This window comes from Gossypium hirsutum, chromosome A11 (genome assembly GCF_007990345.1).
Source record: "Gossypium hirsutum isolate 1008001.06 chromosome A11, Gossypium_hirsutum_v2.1, whole genome shotgun sequence".
NCBI classification, from domain to species: domain Eukaryota; kingdom Viridiplantae; phylum Streptophyta; class Magnoliopsida; order Malvales; family Malvaceae; genus Gossypium; species Gossypium hirsutum.
The window spans coordinates 5247076-5263302 of NC_053434.1; the positions used below are offsets into that span (position 1 = coordinate 5247076).

The 16227-nt window shown below is 31.1% G+C and overlaps 1 protein-coding gene and 2 pseudogenes across 1 annotated transcript; 1 reads left to right on the top strand and 2 right to left on the bottom strand.

The window, feature by feature from the left end:
* Positions 1-293: 293 nt before the first annotated feature.
* Positions 294-3501, bottom strand: LOC107899761 (UDP-N-acetylglucosamine transporter ROCK1-like; annotated as a pseudogene).
* A 1879-nt stretch (positions 3502-5380) lies between these two features.
* Positions 5381-7547, top strand: LOC107899755 (annexin D2). The gene is made up of 5 exons (XM_016825545.2): positions 5381-5577; positions 6193-6338; positions 6458-6676; positions 6776-6988; positions 7089-7547. The coding sequence occupies exons 1-5, from the start codon at positions 5502-5504 to the stop codon at positions 7383-7385; spliced, it is 951 nt and encodes a 316-aa protein (XP_016681034.2). The 5' UTR covers positions 5381-5501; the 3' UTR covers positions 7386-7547.
* Positions 7548-9474: 1927 nt separating this feature from the next.
* LOC121209676 (uncharacterized) lies at positions 9475-14761 on the bottom strand (annotated as a pseudogene).
* Positions 14762-16227: the final 1466 nt, after the last annotated feature.

Here is a 16227-nt window from a genome sequence, read left to right on the forward strand (position 1 = left end):
ATAGTGATTAAATAATAGTAACAGATAGGAAATAATAAAGGGGAATTTGACCCCACTTGGTGGTTTCAATACTTAGGAACTTGAGACATTCCAACAGTAAAAAGAAACTTGAAACCCCAATTGGAGAAGATGTAGATCCATATGTTATAAATCTTAATGGCAGTCAATATATTCAATGTCATCAATTAGGCCTTCATTACCTCAATAGTGACAAAAAAGAGAGAGGATCATGATATTTTTTTTAGAATCTAACTAGATGCGAAGAAATGCTTAGTTAAGTGAAGCCACCACCATCCATAACTATGTATTTTCTTCTCATTAAAAATAATTCTATAGATCTTCTCAATTACTTTCACAATCACATACATGATTATTCAATTCATAATTCATACAACTTTATACTGCTCCAAAAGGTAAGAATTGCATCCTTGGGTTTTCTTTAACTTCCCAAATTCAAGCAGGTACAAAATGCCTTCTTCATGGGCATACATTTAAAATTCCTGTAAACCCTCCCTGTAGAACTTGGGAAAAACAAATGTAAACTATAATAATTGGGGTCACTGTGAGAAATTCCCTTACCTGCCTGCAGGTGTTATTAGGCTTCCTTCTTTTTGACTTTGTACGGATATTTCTGGTATATTGAAATGCTACTAATGACAAGTGGAAGAGCCACGAGACAATATACTGATGGAGGTTTTCCTTCAAACAGGAACTGCAGCATCGCTGTTACAAGAAGTGCCGAAACAATGACAAACCCCTGATCGCATTTGAGAAAATTTTGCTGGCGTAAGTACCCTTGAGAAAACAAAATGCGGTATAGAAAATAAATTCAAACAATAAAGCAAACATCACTCTTCTCTTTAATGATCCCTCAAAAATAATATTTCGAAATCTGCAGGTCTGATGACTTTAGATTTGATATTTTGTTTACTTGATTAACAAATGCAATTCAATAGCCCCCATGTCGATAAGCACCCATTTAATCACCACTCCACTCTTCAATGCTCAGTCCTAAGTAGTCACCGTATTAGTTCTATGTAGTTACGCCTACCTTTCTCACGCCACCTGCAAGGCTGGTGACAAGGCCAACAAGAATCCCGCCGACAGCATTGGCTACAACCGGAATCTGAAAAAGGAAGAAAGATAGATGTGTTAAAACTTTAGTATGCATGTACCATAGCAGTTTAAACAAAAAAAGTACTGCAGAAATAAACTTAATGCACATCCTTTAGAGAGAAGTTAGGTAGCCTTAGTTTGCAAAGCTCTCTACAGGCTCCCTACCCAGTCTTATACTATAGTTTCCCTGCTTATGTAAACCCAAGAACATCCCCTATGTTCTCCAGAGAATTTTTAAGAAAAAGAACGATTATTACCAAAGTTAGTGGAGTCCAACCATAAAAGAATCCATGGCGTCTGATAGCTTCTCCGTCTGGAGAATTAGAGGTACTAGCCAGTAAGCACAAACTTCCAACAATAGACATTTCTACAGTCATCAAGTATGATGAGTGCTTCTTGACCTGTAATAAAGAAATTTTTAATGAAAGTTAAGAAATAGGCAAGCATTGATAATTTGTTTATTAAATATAGGAAAAAAGGAAAATAGGCCGTTTCTCACCTGAGAAGCCCATTGACATAATGCAGAAGCCAGACCAGAAAGTACAGAAGCAACTAAAACAGGGACAATTCCGTAAAATAGAATTTGCTCAGGATCATCAGTGCTAGAAGCTTGCTAGAACCTTCACCGATACTTAGAAGAACAGCTGCCATGATCAACAAAAACAGAGCTCCAATTTGTTGAATTGACTGCCTTTGCCTGCATAGACACACAACAAATTAAGCCAAAAAACTAAAAAAAAAAAAAAAAAAACTATAATGCTTTTGATTGAAATAATACCATTTTGCAAAGAAAAAACAACCACATTCGTAAAACATACTGCAAGAAAAAGTCATTTGTAAACTCAAAAGGAGACTAGCATATTGGTCAGCAGTAATGAGTAATATACACAAACATCAACCTAGTCTCTAGCTTTAATCGGAACCAGTTGATTAGTACTAAAGAAGATAAATGATAGATAAAGGACACCTCGGAGAAGATACCTCAGTATGATATATGTAAATAAGGCAGTGAAAATTATTTTTGTCTGGTTCAGCATTGAGAAAGTAAGCGAATCCAGGTTCCTGTAAGATATTTGCAGCAAGCTATTTTGAAGTGCATAAATTGCAGCAGGAAGACCCGATGCAGTAAGTGAACGCATCAAAGTCCATTCCTTCGCCAGTCTCTTTATGCTACCATCTTTCGCCATGAGAATTATAGCACAGACAACCTAGTAAACATATTCAAAAGTAAATGATCTCATAAATTCAAATGCTTAAAAGCTAAAAGAACCAAAAGTATAAATTACATGTAAGATTACCTTTGCTATTTCACATATCAAGACTGACGTCGTTACAATTACTTCCCGTCTGCATAATAATAATTAAAAAAATGAGTTAAAAACTTGGAAAAGAAAATTTGTTCGAATAGACTCTGGCAAGTATGCAAACAAAGAAGTCAGATGTTGTTTATGATCCATATACATGCTCTGCTACCTGGATTCAAGTATAAAAATCAGACACAGGTATGAGCTCAACACGGACAAGTTCAACTTTTTTCAGAATTTCTATGTATTTGAAGGGTTCTTAGAGAATCATAGCTCTATATCGTCTAGATTGTTGACGGATATGGGTACTAACGAAAAATGAAAAGTCAAAGCATACATGTGTGCACTGTGCAAGCGCTGGGATATTCACCATCATTATTAAACTGAATTTACATCCTAGAATTGAATACTTTAAAAGATAGCATTAAGATATGAGCCAACAAGGGTACATTTAAGCAGTTGATGCCAATGAAGATTTCCCGCTACTAATCGCATCAAATTTACGGGCAAACCAAGATGATGCTTCAAGTTCAAGGAAGGAATAAGCTCTCTAGAGACCAATTCAAATGTCAATATCTCTAACTAAGTTGCCAATCTTAAAAAGAACAAGATAAAACAAAAACCAGGAAAAACTCAAAAATTATTTTATATAAAATCCAGCAGGTGATCAATTACAATCCAAATTGAAAAGCAAATAATTAAATAAATTAAAATTTTTTGAAGGAAAAATGGTTACCTGGTGAAGCGCTTGGAGATAAGAGGCTGCGCTCCGTATTGAAGAGTGAGCAAAATGGAGTAAAACCAAACGCGCGGACTCATTTTGCCTGTAATAGGAGTAGAAGCGTTGGGTTTTGTCGCCACCATTATTGGCGACCTTCACAAGTAAGCTAGATGGGAGATTTCTTGTTCAACGTCGATCCTTGCTTGTCTGATGGCTTTGTTGGCGGATGACTGAGATGAGATCAGAGAATGATTCTAATTTTTTCCCCGTCAGGAAAAAGAAAAAGTAGCGGTAACTCTTGCGAATCTTCGGCTCTTCACTGAATTAAACTAAATTGTTTCCTTTCGGCTTCTTCGGTTTAACCCGGCTAATCAAGTGGAGCCAAGCTCAAGTTATACGGGCTCAATTTCAAATTTGAAGATTGACCACTGCATTCCATTTAGAGGTGTAGATGGCCCGGACGAATCAAAATTTTAGGCTTGACTTACTCATATTATATTATTTTAAAAAATATATAATACATCAAAATTATTAAAATAAAAATAAATATTTCTCAACAAATTAAAAATAAATTTTAAAAATTATATCCTTAAATAACACATAGGTACAACTTAACAAGTAAATACCTTTAAAGTAATAACAAAATTAATAATAAAATAAGAGTTATACAATATCCAAGTTATAATAACAATAAATTTTTTAATGGGCCTTACTTTTTACCCAATTCTATTTTTCGAGTTTATATTTTTATGCAAATCCTCTTAAATTTTAAACGAATCTTCGGGCCGAACCAAATGACCCGACCGGTTTAACTCCATTTCATTAAATTTGTTTATCTAATAATTTCTATCATTTTACTAAATAATAATAATTTCATCATTTATGTTGAAGTTTATGTTAAAATTGAATTGTTTTTTTCCCATATTAATTAATATTAAAAAATATGTATAAAACAAATAATATATATCCGAATTAGCTATGATTATAATTAAGAAGCAATGAGGTTAATGATTGCAACATATTCGGAGTCAAATTAAAATAGCTTTGAGGAGGACCATCAAGACTTAAATAAAAATAAATCTATAAATATTTCATATATGCTTTTGAACCAAATTTGATTATTAAAATTTTAACTTTTACAAACATTATCAAAATTTCATTGGCCAATCTATAAAGTTAACGTTTTTTAACAATATTTCATGTGTGTGAATTGTTACTAGAAAAACACATTCGTATTTAATTAATATTTTAAAATTTAGAAATATATAAAAACTATTTTAAAATTTAAAATCATTAAAATTATAAAAAATTAATTAAAATTTGACATGTCATCTATGTGATAATACATATGTATGCCACATTAGCAATGTTAACAAACATTAACTTTTTCATTTATTACGAAGTGATTTGACAGAAAATATAAGTTCAAGAATTTAAAGAGACAAAAAAATTAAATAAAATACTAAAATAATTTTTTTAAAAATTAAAAGTAAAAAATTATTATATCTACAATTAATTAATAATACCAATTCAGTGAAGCTGTTAATACTAATATAAATAATATAAATACACAAATAGATTATGAATAAATGTGAAAGGTGGTGATGTTTTTCCGCTGTTCTTATCGGTTTAGCTCATTAGTTTTATAAAAAGAAAACAATTTAAAAATATTTTCATATAATATTTTATAATTATTTATATTAATTTAAAGTGAACTATTTTTTTATATTTTAAATAATTAAAAGTTAGTAAAAAAATCAGTTCATGAAATATACGTATACCTATCCATTTCATTGTTTATAAAAATTAATTATTAAAAATTTATAACTACTCTGTTCAACTTCAATATAATATTATTGAAATTTAAACTTAATTTAATTCAAATTTTAAGTAAATGTACTTCGCTATACCAAAATCAAATATTTGAAATGTGAAACAGTATTAAAATCCCGACTTATATTACATTATCGACAAAGATAAGATTCACTGTTCTGTCCTTATTCAATAATTATGTGAAAATATGGGGGAAATTCTCATGTGAATGCTTAATTACTATATAATTATAATAATATTATTATTTTTATTTTTATTAATTAAATCTTAACTTGATTGATATAATTATTAAATAGGCGTTGAAAAGAGATAATTAATTTTAGATATTATCTTTAATGAAACTGACATGATTAGAAAATAATAATAGTATTACTTTCAACGTGCGGAAGAAAAGGAAAGTTAATAACAAAATTTAAAAAATACAAAAAAGAAGAAGAAGGAATTTGATTGCTTTTAATGTACTATAAAGCGTTTTAAGGCTATAGACATTTTCCACAATCACTGAAAACAAACCAAAGAAAGTTTCAATGGCAACCCTCAAAGTTCCAGTTCACGTTCCTTCTCCTTCTGATGATGCTGAGCAACTTCGGAAAGCTTTTGAAGGTCCTTTTATTCTTTAGTTCTATACTTGCTAAGTTGAATCATTCATCTATCTTTCCATGTTTTGTTCTTGACTTGTTTGAGTTGATGTTTGATGGTATAGCATTGTATTTAATTATGGGTTTTTTTTTATGTATTTCGATTGATCTGCTTTTTTTTCTTGGGTGGTTTCATATTTTGTCATCATCTCCTTCGCTATGATCTTTGAAACTCATTCATAAAGGCTTTCTTGAAGTTGTTCATCTGGAAATGGACTCCAGATCTGATCTGTCAGTGTTGGATCACCATCTGATCTGCATTTTTTAAATGGAAGATCAAGATTAAATGGGTATTTAGAACTTTGGTTATATGTCTCTGGACATCAGAGTTTTCCCTTATAATTTGTAGATCAAATGAATGTTATCTGCTATTTGTATGCTTAATTGCTTATATTGAAGGACCGTCATCTTTTCTGAATCTGCATTTGATGGGGTAACAAAATGGTATTTTAATTTGTCCTATTTTGGATGGGTAATAGATATTGTATCATACAATCAACAGATACTCCCTGTTACCGTTTGTTTTAATTGCTGAAAGAACAGGCTATGACGATGAACTGTTTCCGATATTCTTTGGCAGGCTGGGGTACGAACGAGCAATTGATTATCGACATATTGGCTCACAGGAATGCAGCACAGCGCAATTCAATTCGGAAAGTTTATGGTGAAGCTTATGGGGAAGATCTTCTCAAGTGTTTGGAGAAGGAACTTACAAGTGATTTCGAGGTCCAATTTCGACATACATTTTGATGTCTGGCATTGGATTTTTTTTTTTTTGCAATAGTTCCGAATATTACGTTTTCTTTAACTTACTGAGATTTTTGTTCTGCTTTGACATTCTACAGCGGGCTGTGCTGCTTTTTACGTTGGACCCTGCAGAGCGAGATGCTCATCTGGCTAATGAAGCTACAAAGAAGTTCACATCAAGCAATTGGATTCTCATGGAGATAGCTTGCAGTAGGTCTTCGCATGAACTACTCAATGTGAAAAAGGCGTATCATGCTCGTTATAAGAAATCCCTTGAAGAAGATGTCGCTCACCACACTACCGGAGAGTACTGCAAGGTTCCGGCTTGACTTTCTTTGCCATGCTTTTATCGTTCTTGAGTTGAATGCCTACATAAGATTTATAAAGTGTTTGCTTATTTCATTTGCTTGGTGCAGCTTTTGGTCCCTCTTGTTAGTGCATTCCGATATGAGGGAGAGGAGGTGAACATGACATTGGCAAAATCTGAGGCTAAGATACTTCATGATAAAATCTCGGACAAGCATTATACCGATGATGAGGTGATTAGGATTGTATCAACAAGGAGTAAGGCACAGCTCAATGCAACTCTCAACCATTACAATACCTCATTCGGCAATGCTATCAACAAGGTAGATGATAAACAATAAACGATGGTCATTTTTCTCGACGAAATATGTAAATCCCTTTACTATGTTCGAATCAAACTAATGATGAAATACGGGTTTGCAGGATTTGAAGGCTGATCCCAGTGATGAATTCCTCAAATTACTAAGAGCTGTGATCAAGTGCTTGACCACCCCAGAGCAATATTTTGAGAAGGTTCTACGTCAAGCCATCAATAAGTTGGGATCCGATGAATGGGCTCTTACCCGAGTCGTCACAACTCGTGCAGAGGTCGACATGGTACGTATTAAGGAGGCATATCAACGAAGAAACAGCATCCCTCTCGAACAAGCAATTGCTAAAGATACTTCGGGTGACTATGAGAAGTTTCTTCTTGCCTTGATCGGAGCCGGAGATGCATGAACCGTCTTTGGTATTCAGTTCCTCTGTATGAATGTCTAGTTTGCCTCATCCGCTATGACTTAATAACGTATGCTTGGATTTTCATCGTTTTCATTATCTAAAGCATTGCTTGCTTCCATGATAGAACATTCAAAATAAAATGATTGAGTTCGTTTACAGGTATTTTTCGATTTGTTTGAGTTCAATTTCGGATTCAATCATTGTTTGCCCATGATTTGGAGCTCCATTGTTAGTGATACTCGGTAAAACTTTATACAAATATTTCTTAAAATTTTTATTATTCAAACATTTTTTTGTTATTTCAAGAAAGAGAGAATTTGAAAAATTATTTTTCAAAATGTACTTTTCCCCCTATTTTTTAGCCTTTAGAGTTAATAAATTATTTCTAACGCATATATCATGATGATATTTTTATTATTCCAAAAAACTTTTAAAAAACAAATATACCCAAAGTTGATATGAATGTTTTTTTAATACTAGAAAATTAGAAAGTTAGTAATAGAAACAAGCTTACACTACACACGCACACATTATGTGACTAAAAATGTTATTTGACGGGTTTTTTTATATTAATAAAAAAGTAATTATTAAAATGGAGTGGAAAGCAAATTATTTACGAGGATGAATCGATGCATCGTTTTGAATAGTAAAAGATGATGTCGCCAATAAAATAGCACCACTTATAAAAATAATATTTTAATAAAATTAAATAAAATAATAAAAAATATATTTTAGTTTAAAAGGGGTACGCCAAAATGTGAATGGCACCCCTTTCACCCATCTTTACTTTCTTTTTAATTATATATTTCTTTTTCATAATTTTATATTTTGTTGTCTTAATAATTTAATTTTTATTTCATAAAAAACGGTAGAGCTGTTTTAATTTTATAAATTTAATTTTAAAAATATTTTATAAGTATAAATTCTTTAATATTTATAATAATGACCGAGTTGATAATGTGTAAATTTTGAGAGTGAAATGTATTAAATTTTTAGAAATGAAATCAACTTGATAGAATATGTAAAATATTAGGGGCTAAATTTATTATTATACCAATAAAAAATGCTATATCAACATTTTGTTTGGTAACCAAATACATTTTAATAGTGAAGTGACTAGAATTATAAATTTACTTAACAGGATTGACGAAATTAAAAAAAAATGGTAACCAAAACAGGAACTCGCTAAAAAACTTGAGTGACTATTTAGGTAGATTACCTTCATGTTTTTATGTCAATTTTACCAAAAAATTATCTACTTGGTCATTATTTTAAATATTCAAAATTTTATATTTATAAAATATTAAAATTATAAAAACAACACAACTCAACCATTTTTTTATGAAATAAAAATTAAATTATGAAAACTATAAAATATAAAGTCATAAAACTAAAATATATAAAATTAAAAAAAATAAATGTGAAAAAGAGGTGTGGCTTGACATTTTGGCGTCACCCTTTTTTGAATTAAAATATTATTTTTTAAATTAATTTTATTAAAATATTATTTTTATAGGTGTTATTATATAATACATTGACGAAACTGTCTTTTATTGTTCAAAATAACTCATTCTCATAAACAATATGTTTTCCACCATATTTTTGTAATTATTTATTTGTATTATTAACATAAAAGACCCTTATTTGACACATCGGAGCATAGATCTAAAATATATTCCTGGGGAGGTCCCGTTTGAGGTAACAAAGCATTTGAGGACATGAATGGTCAACAGCACATGCAGGCAGTGCATTTGCGCAAGCTTTACCCTTTCTTTGGTTGGAAAATGGGGTTCATAATTATGTGCCTTCCAGCCCCTGCCACCAGCATCTGCACTTTTGGTCTTTTCGAGCGGCATTCTCAAAGGTACAAGGATTAATAAAAAAATTTCGGTACCTATTTACGTCCATTTTAAAAATTGTTAATGATTTTACCCATTTACTTCGATTTTTGTTAATGATTTTATCAATTTACTCGACTTTAAAAACTGCTGAGAATATTACCAATTTACTCTGATTTTAGAAATACAGGATTTAATTGCTCCACGGGACTGCGCAGGCCACAGATACTCTATATCCATAAGAAGGATAATTTTTGGCATTTAACACTTTGGTGCATGCTCTCACCAAGGGCCTTGTTTATTCCACAGAAACAAAGAAAGTTGGTCTGGAGACCAGAACAAACACTAACAGTGGAAATTGTTGAAATCACTCAATTAGCCGATCCTAGTTGCCTAGAGTCTCGATCTAAATGTTACACTATAACAGCATAATCATAAGCCATAACTAACATACACCACTCGAATACCTATATTCGATTGTCATCCAACATTGAGAACACTTAATAGTCAAAACATAGCACCCCAAACTGGGATGTACAGCAAATGACACTATAGTTATACAGGCAGCTTAATATCAAGTTAAACCAAGGCAATGCTGCTCTCACCACCGGGAGGCTTACGTACACCACCCAAAGAGTCGCGCGATTCAGCCTTCCCATCAGAAAAGATGTCATTGCCGCTCATTTCTCGCAGTTTAGCTCTGCTAAGTGGTTTTTCCACAGAACCTGGTGGGACATCTCCCTTGAAGATACCATTACCGGTCAGCTCTTGAAACTTTTGGTTATGTATCTTCTTTGTCACCTTGACAACTGGTTCGTCCGTGAATAGGATACTTGTCTGACCTCCTGCAGGCTATAACAAATACGAAATAACAGTTACATGACTGGTGAAACTTCAAAATCAAGATATGAAAACAAAACCCCAGGACCAATGGAATGATGTTTGCAGGTAGGATAAGTCTATAATAGAACTGGCCTGAAGGAAATCGTGCAAATTGGAGAGAAAAAATTTTATTTGCTTGACGAAAAAGTTATGTTTCAATCCTAAATTTATATAAAGCATGTGTGTATTACCAATCTAACAAGAATTAAAAGCAGACGATCAGTTTTATGAAGGATTAATATAGTGATATGTATATTGGACACAAGTAACTCCAGAAAAATGAAGAGTTGGAATAATGTAGCCCAAGAGTACTGAGAAGGCACTACACTGAGTCGACTATTCTATGTTCTTACTTTCTACGAGTGGTACAATGGTGAGAAAGGATTATTAGACACAAAAAAGATAGAACTCACATTTGAAACTTTGACAGATGTGCGGACATTTCGTGGTGCAGGTTCTCCCATGTCTTTGCTTCCTCTTGATTCAGAGGTGACAGCAGCCAACGAACGTGGCTTATTTTCCGGAGGGGCAAAGATGTCATGTCCACTAATCTCCTTATACTTTGCATTTGATATTTGCTTTTTATTCTTTGCATCTGATTCTCTTTGCAATGAGCCACTTAACTCTCGCTGCTTTGCTACCTCAGGGATAGAGGTAGGCTTCTTGGGAGAAACACTTGCATCAGCAGTAAATGATATTTGGCTAATTCCATTCATTGCTTGCTGAAAATCACACCAAAGTTTAAAATGGTAAATTTACATCAACAACTGGTGAACGATCATGCTCATTCTGCGAGGGAGATCAAACAGATACCTGATACATCCGCAATCCTGTTTTGTTAGTGGAATTCATAGCAGTAGTTTCAGATGCCCCATTGGCACCATCAGCAGCAAAAATTCCACTACCAGTCATCTCTTTCATTTTGTAACCCGAGCATGTGAACAATTCCAGACAGAATCAGACGAATGATAGCCACTCATCTGAATTGGCCCTTGATGAATGTACTATATTACAACTCCATGCCAGATTACAAAATGAGCAAAAGGGAACTGGTTCATGCAACGGACTTGGACAAAGTTGTTAAATTCTTAGAATAGAGTCCAATTAAAGAGTGCACACCCATAAGTGCATAGTTAATCCAGAATTCAATGAGCAAAATATAAGAGATACCAGACAACTGGAAGTCCCAATATTAGTTTGGCTGGAGTCTTTCTACGGGAAATGACGTCGCAAGCAATCAAAAACCAAGAAATTAAATTTGTTATCTTAAACCCCCAAGGAATCCCCACATCAGTTCCAGATCTAACTTTTTAAGCAGTGTTAGTCTTAACTGTATGAGCCGAGTTGGAGGGCATGACCTGAAAAATCAATGACTAACATACAGGAACTGGATCCAGAAATAAAGACGTATAAATGAGGAAACTACAAGAGTGCAGTCTAGTTTAATGCCTGCTCTTTAGCCAACTGTACTTGACAGTTGAGATTTATGATAAAGGCCTAAACATGTGAATACCCCAACTTTATGTTTGCAATGGTCTACACAGCAATCTATTTTACAATGTCCAATTAGAGAGATTTCCAGGTTAAAACATTAATTTCAAATGGACATAAAAAGCAGCTCAGCTATCAAACCTAATATAAAGAAAAAAAGGACATGAATGAGTCATAAGTTGGAAATGTAAGTTATGTTGATTCGACTCTTCATTTTTCTTGAAATACTCATAGCTGACATCAAACAAATATTTGGATATAAGTATTGAGATATGGAGATATGACCCTCAGAAACCTTCCAAATATATGGCAAAACTTTTAAAAAACTGAAGATACCCATGTAGGACACATACCCATATTTGATAGTGACACCCGAGTCTGAATAACATGGAATGTAAGTTCTCCGGTTAGTTAAAAGAAAAGATAAGCTTTCATATGAAAAGATTTAAAGTTTCATGTCTATTGAGAGTTCATTAAGGAATAAATAAATTCAAAAAGGCAAAAGTAGGAACCACAGCGAGATTAAAACTTAAATCACCCGAACTAATTATCTTAAATACATAAATTTAATATAAATTTGGTAATTTGAACAAGAAAAAAAAGACAGATCATCTAGTTCCTGCAAAAGATACATATATATTTTTAATTGTATTATCAAAATTTCCTCAGCTAATAAAATAGTAGAAGATTAATATCTTAATACAAATCAAACACAACCCCCAAAACAAGATGTAACAATAGATAGATCTGGTTCTAAATTATAAATCTAAAAGGAAAAGGACGAAATACAAGATTTTTTTTTAATTTAAAAATCAAACTAAAAAATGCAAAGTTTCGCAAAAAAAGAAGCTTTTTGTTCTCCAAAATAAAGATAAACTGAAAATAAAAAGGGTTCTTACTTGTTCAAGAGAGATTGAGCTTCGGCATCAGTTACCTGACCTCCAAATAGCACTTTACTGATTCTATCCGATGGCTGTTATTCAATGCATTACTCGTCAAATAAAGAAAAAAATGTGTACGGAAGGTAAGCATGCTGCATGCGTAATCATAAAAATGCAGAGAATATACATTTACATATAATCGAAATAGACCTGGTTGTAACGACCAGAGGAACGCTGGGCGGAGGCGGAGGAAGCGGCTGAGTTGGAGGAGGCAGATTGTGAACCCTCCGTCCACGTCAGCAGGTCGGCGGTTGAGGTGTGGGGCTTTCGCACGGGTGTGCTCCTCTCCATTTTTCTTTTCTTTTCTTTTCTTTTCTTTTCTTTGGTATGCTAAACTGAAAGGTGAAAATAGTTTCAGGCTTTTTAAAATGACGAGAAAAAATTTGAAAGAAAATTTTAAGAGACGTACTCGCGGAGTTTTGGCGGATCTCAAAACTCGCCCCTAGGAACTGAAACGTGTCAGAACTCGAATTGATTTTCTTAATTTTAAATTAGATTTTTATTTTATTTTTTAAATTATTGTAAATATGTTCAAATATGTAATTAGTCTAGATAATTTTCAAATTTAATTAATATTCTTTTATTTTTTAAAATTTAAGTTTAAGTTGGAAGTATCAGTCATGAAGATTCTTTTCCTCGTTTTAAAAAATGTTAACAACTATTATTTATCAAAATAATTAATAAAATACTAAATTTTAATTTCTTTTCATAATATTTAAAGCTATTATTCTTTATATAAATATTTAAAACTATTGTGATTAATACTAATAAAATAAAAAATCACTGTAGTCCAAAAGAATAGTGTTTAGAAGATAAATAAATAAAACACAATTTAAGATAATAATAATAATAATAATAATAATCAGAAAACGACAATTAGAATATCATACTCCTTCTTGATATAGGATTTTACACGACCGCCATTGCCCTCCATATATATGGATACCACGACGATCGAGGGTTGCAAGCTTTCTCGTCAATGGCTCCAATTTCTCACCAGTGTATTGACTTTGCTTACCGTGTTTACCAACCCTATATCACACCCCCACAAACCCACCATACAAGGCTACTTTAAGCATCCTATGAAAAACATTATAAATAATTTTATTTCTTTTCTGTTATATATAATAAAATTTGTTGAATATTTCTCTCTCTCCATGATGGTGTTTATATATTATATAATATAGTATTATTCATTGATACGACATATTAAATAAATTTTATTCATATAGGTATGTATTTTACTTTAAACTTATCACATATTTATATAATCTTGTGTATATGTAATTTTGCATGATAACAAGCTCAATTTGTAAGCTCAATAAGATCCGGCTCAAAACCTATTTGAATTTTTGGCCGGCGATAAAAATTATACTAACAAAAATAATCAAATTATCTAATATATATATAATAAAATGTGATAGTTCTATAAAAATTTTAAAACCTTATTTTAAAAAAATCCTATATAAGCTTAAAACTATCTATTCATATAAGCTTGAACTTTTGCCATTCTGATCAAGAAGTGTTTTGAAGGCTAAAGCTTCAACCTTCGCCATTTTGATGTAAGAGCAACTGAGAGATTAGAAGTTGAAATCGACAGCAAAAACAAAGAGGGAGAAAACCCCAAAAACTTTCTTAGAAAGTTAGGGTTTTGAGTTTTGCCTTTTGGGTTTTTTTTTTCTTTAAATAAATTTAACTTTGTTTTTCATTTCTTTTATTATTTGACCTAAGATTTGAGACCTTTTTAAAAAATGTAATCTATCCAAAAAAAAATTTTTAATTAGGGTTAAAATAATTTGATCCAAATATAAAATAATCGATTCATCTGATAGATAATTCTTGATACAATTATAATTTATTTCGATTTACGAAATAATCGATTCTATACCATAATTTTAATTTATGTATGAATCAATTTGATTTTTCAAAATGATAATTTAAAATAAAAATATCAAATGCACTAAAAATAAAAGCCATGTGAAAAAAAAAACACTTCGTTAACAAAGATTTACATAACAGGGCTACCTTGGTAATAAATAGACTACCTTATTAACACTTTTATTTGTCAAAAAAGGTATCCATTCTGAAATTAATTCTGCAAACATAAACAATTGGAAATTGCAAATAAAATCTTAAATAGGTGCACTTGAAAGAGACATACCTGCTAACTGCCGGGCCTCTTTCGACTTAAAGCTATTCAACATTATATAACCCAGATAATTACAATGAGCCCGTTGTTGTAAATTCGCTTTATAAAGTAGACAATTCCTCAAGGGACGGACGCCTCAGAAAATCCTTTTTCTTCGGCGGTAAATTAAGGTTACCGTTAAATTATTCCAAAAATTATTAAACTATTAATAAATTTAATTTTTACAATTTAATTTTAAAATTTTACAAAATAATTATTGTATTATTTGAAAATTTACATTAAAGTTATTGAATTATTTAAAAATTTATTTAAGTCATTAGACAATTAACTTTTTTTTTTAAATTCCACTAGCAAGATTCAAGAGATGATTCAATAATTGGTGTAATGGGTTAATACCCATTAACGAGTAAAACAACATACTTTATATCCAAGTTAATCTGATAGCCAATGTCTAAGATCGGAGAAAAAATAGTTTAAATGTTAATTACAAATTCATGATATTCAAAGTTGTTTAATAAAAAAATAAACTATAAAAAACAACCAAAATTCTCATTGATACAAAAAAAATCATATAACAACGATTTCAATAAACTAATAAAATATAATTTAAATTTGAATCATTATTATATTAAATATATATATTACATAAATTATTCACAATTCAACAGCGGTAAAATATTCATATCCAACTCTTCAATTACTTGAAGATAACCTATGCATGTTATGAAATAAAATATTTGTTACCATAGCAATATATAAATATTTTTCTATTCGAAAATACATGCACCTATGACCTAGGTTGCATTTTACCCTTTGGAGGAGAAAAATTAAGGTGAATATACTTTAAAAAAAAAACTTAGATCCATATAATTAAAAAGTCTTAACTTGATTGATATTAATAATATTGTTAATACAAGAGAATGTGTATTTAAGTGTACTAAATCGTATTATCCTCCTATTTAAGGGATAAAGAGGGACTATAGGAAGGACTATGATTAACTCTAAGCATTCATGGGCGAATCTAAGGGACTGGCAAGGGCCCGGCCCCCCTAAAATAGAAATTTGTTAGTTAGGCCCTTTAACTTTTTTTAAAATTTTAAATTAGTAAAGATAAAATTACATTTTACCCCCTAAAATTATAAAAAATAATTTAATCCTTTAAAAATTATAAAAATATAAACTATTAAAAATTAAAATTTAATTCGTCCCTCACAAAAATTTGTTGGCTTCGCCCCTGTAAGCATTATATTAAAATAGCATATATTATAAAAATTTATAATAAAATTAATTAAAAAATATATTTTTTTTTTAAAATCAATTGGCATCATGATCTAATTAAAATGATATTGTAAAATTTTTATGATTTCAACTAACACAACAGCTTTTTAGCTTGGAAAATGAAGTCTCTGTAATCAAAATTATTTTGACTTGTCAAAGAAATTTATCATACTCAAATTATTAAAAAATATTTAAAATATTTTAATTAAAATCATGATAAAAGAAGTCAATAGGGACTTAAATTAGCCATAAATAAAATTAGA

Bases quoted from the DNA above. Each gene is read 5' to 3' on its own strand.
- LOC107899755 (XM_016825545.2), top strand. From the start codon at position 5,502: ATGGCAACCCTCAAAGTTCCAGTTCACGTTCCTTCTCCTTCTGATGAT. The intron at 5,578-6,192 runs GTCCTTTTATTC...ATTCTTTGGCAG, and splicing joins ACTTCGGAAAGCTTTTGAAG to GCTGGGGTACGAACGAGCAA. The intron at 6,677-6,775 runs GTTCCGGCTTGA...TGCTTGGTGCAG, and splicing joins CTACCGGAGAGTACTGCAAG to CTTTTGGTCCCTCTTGTTAG.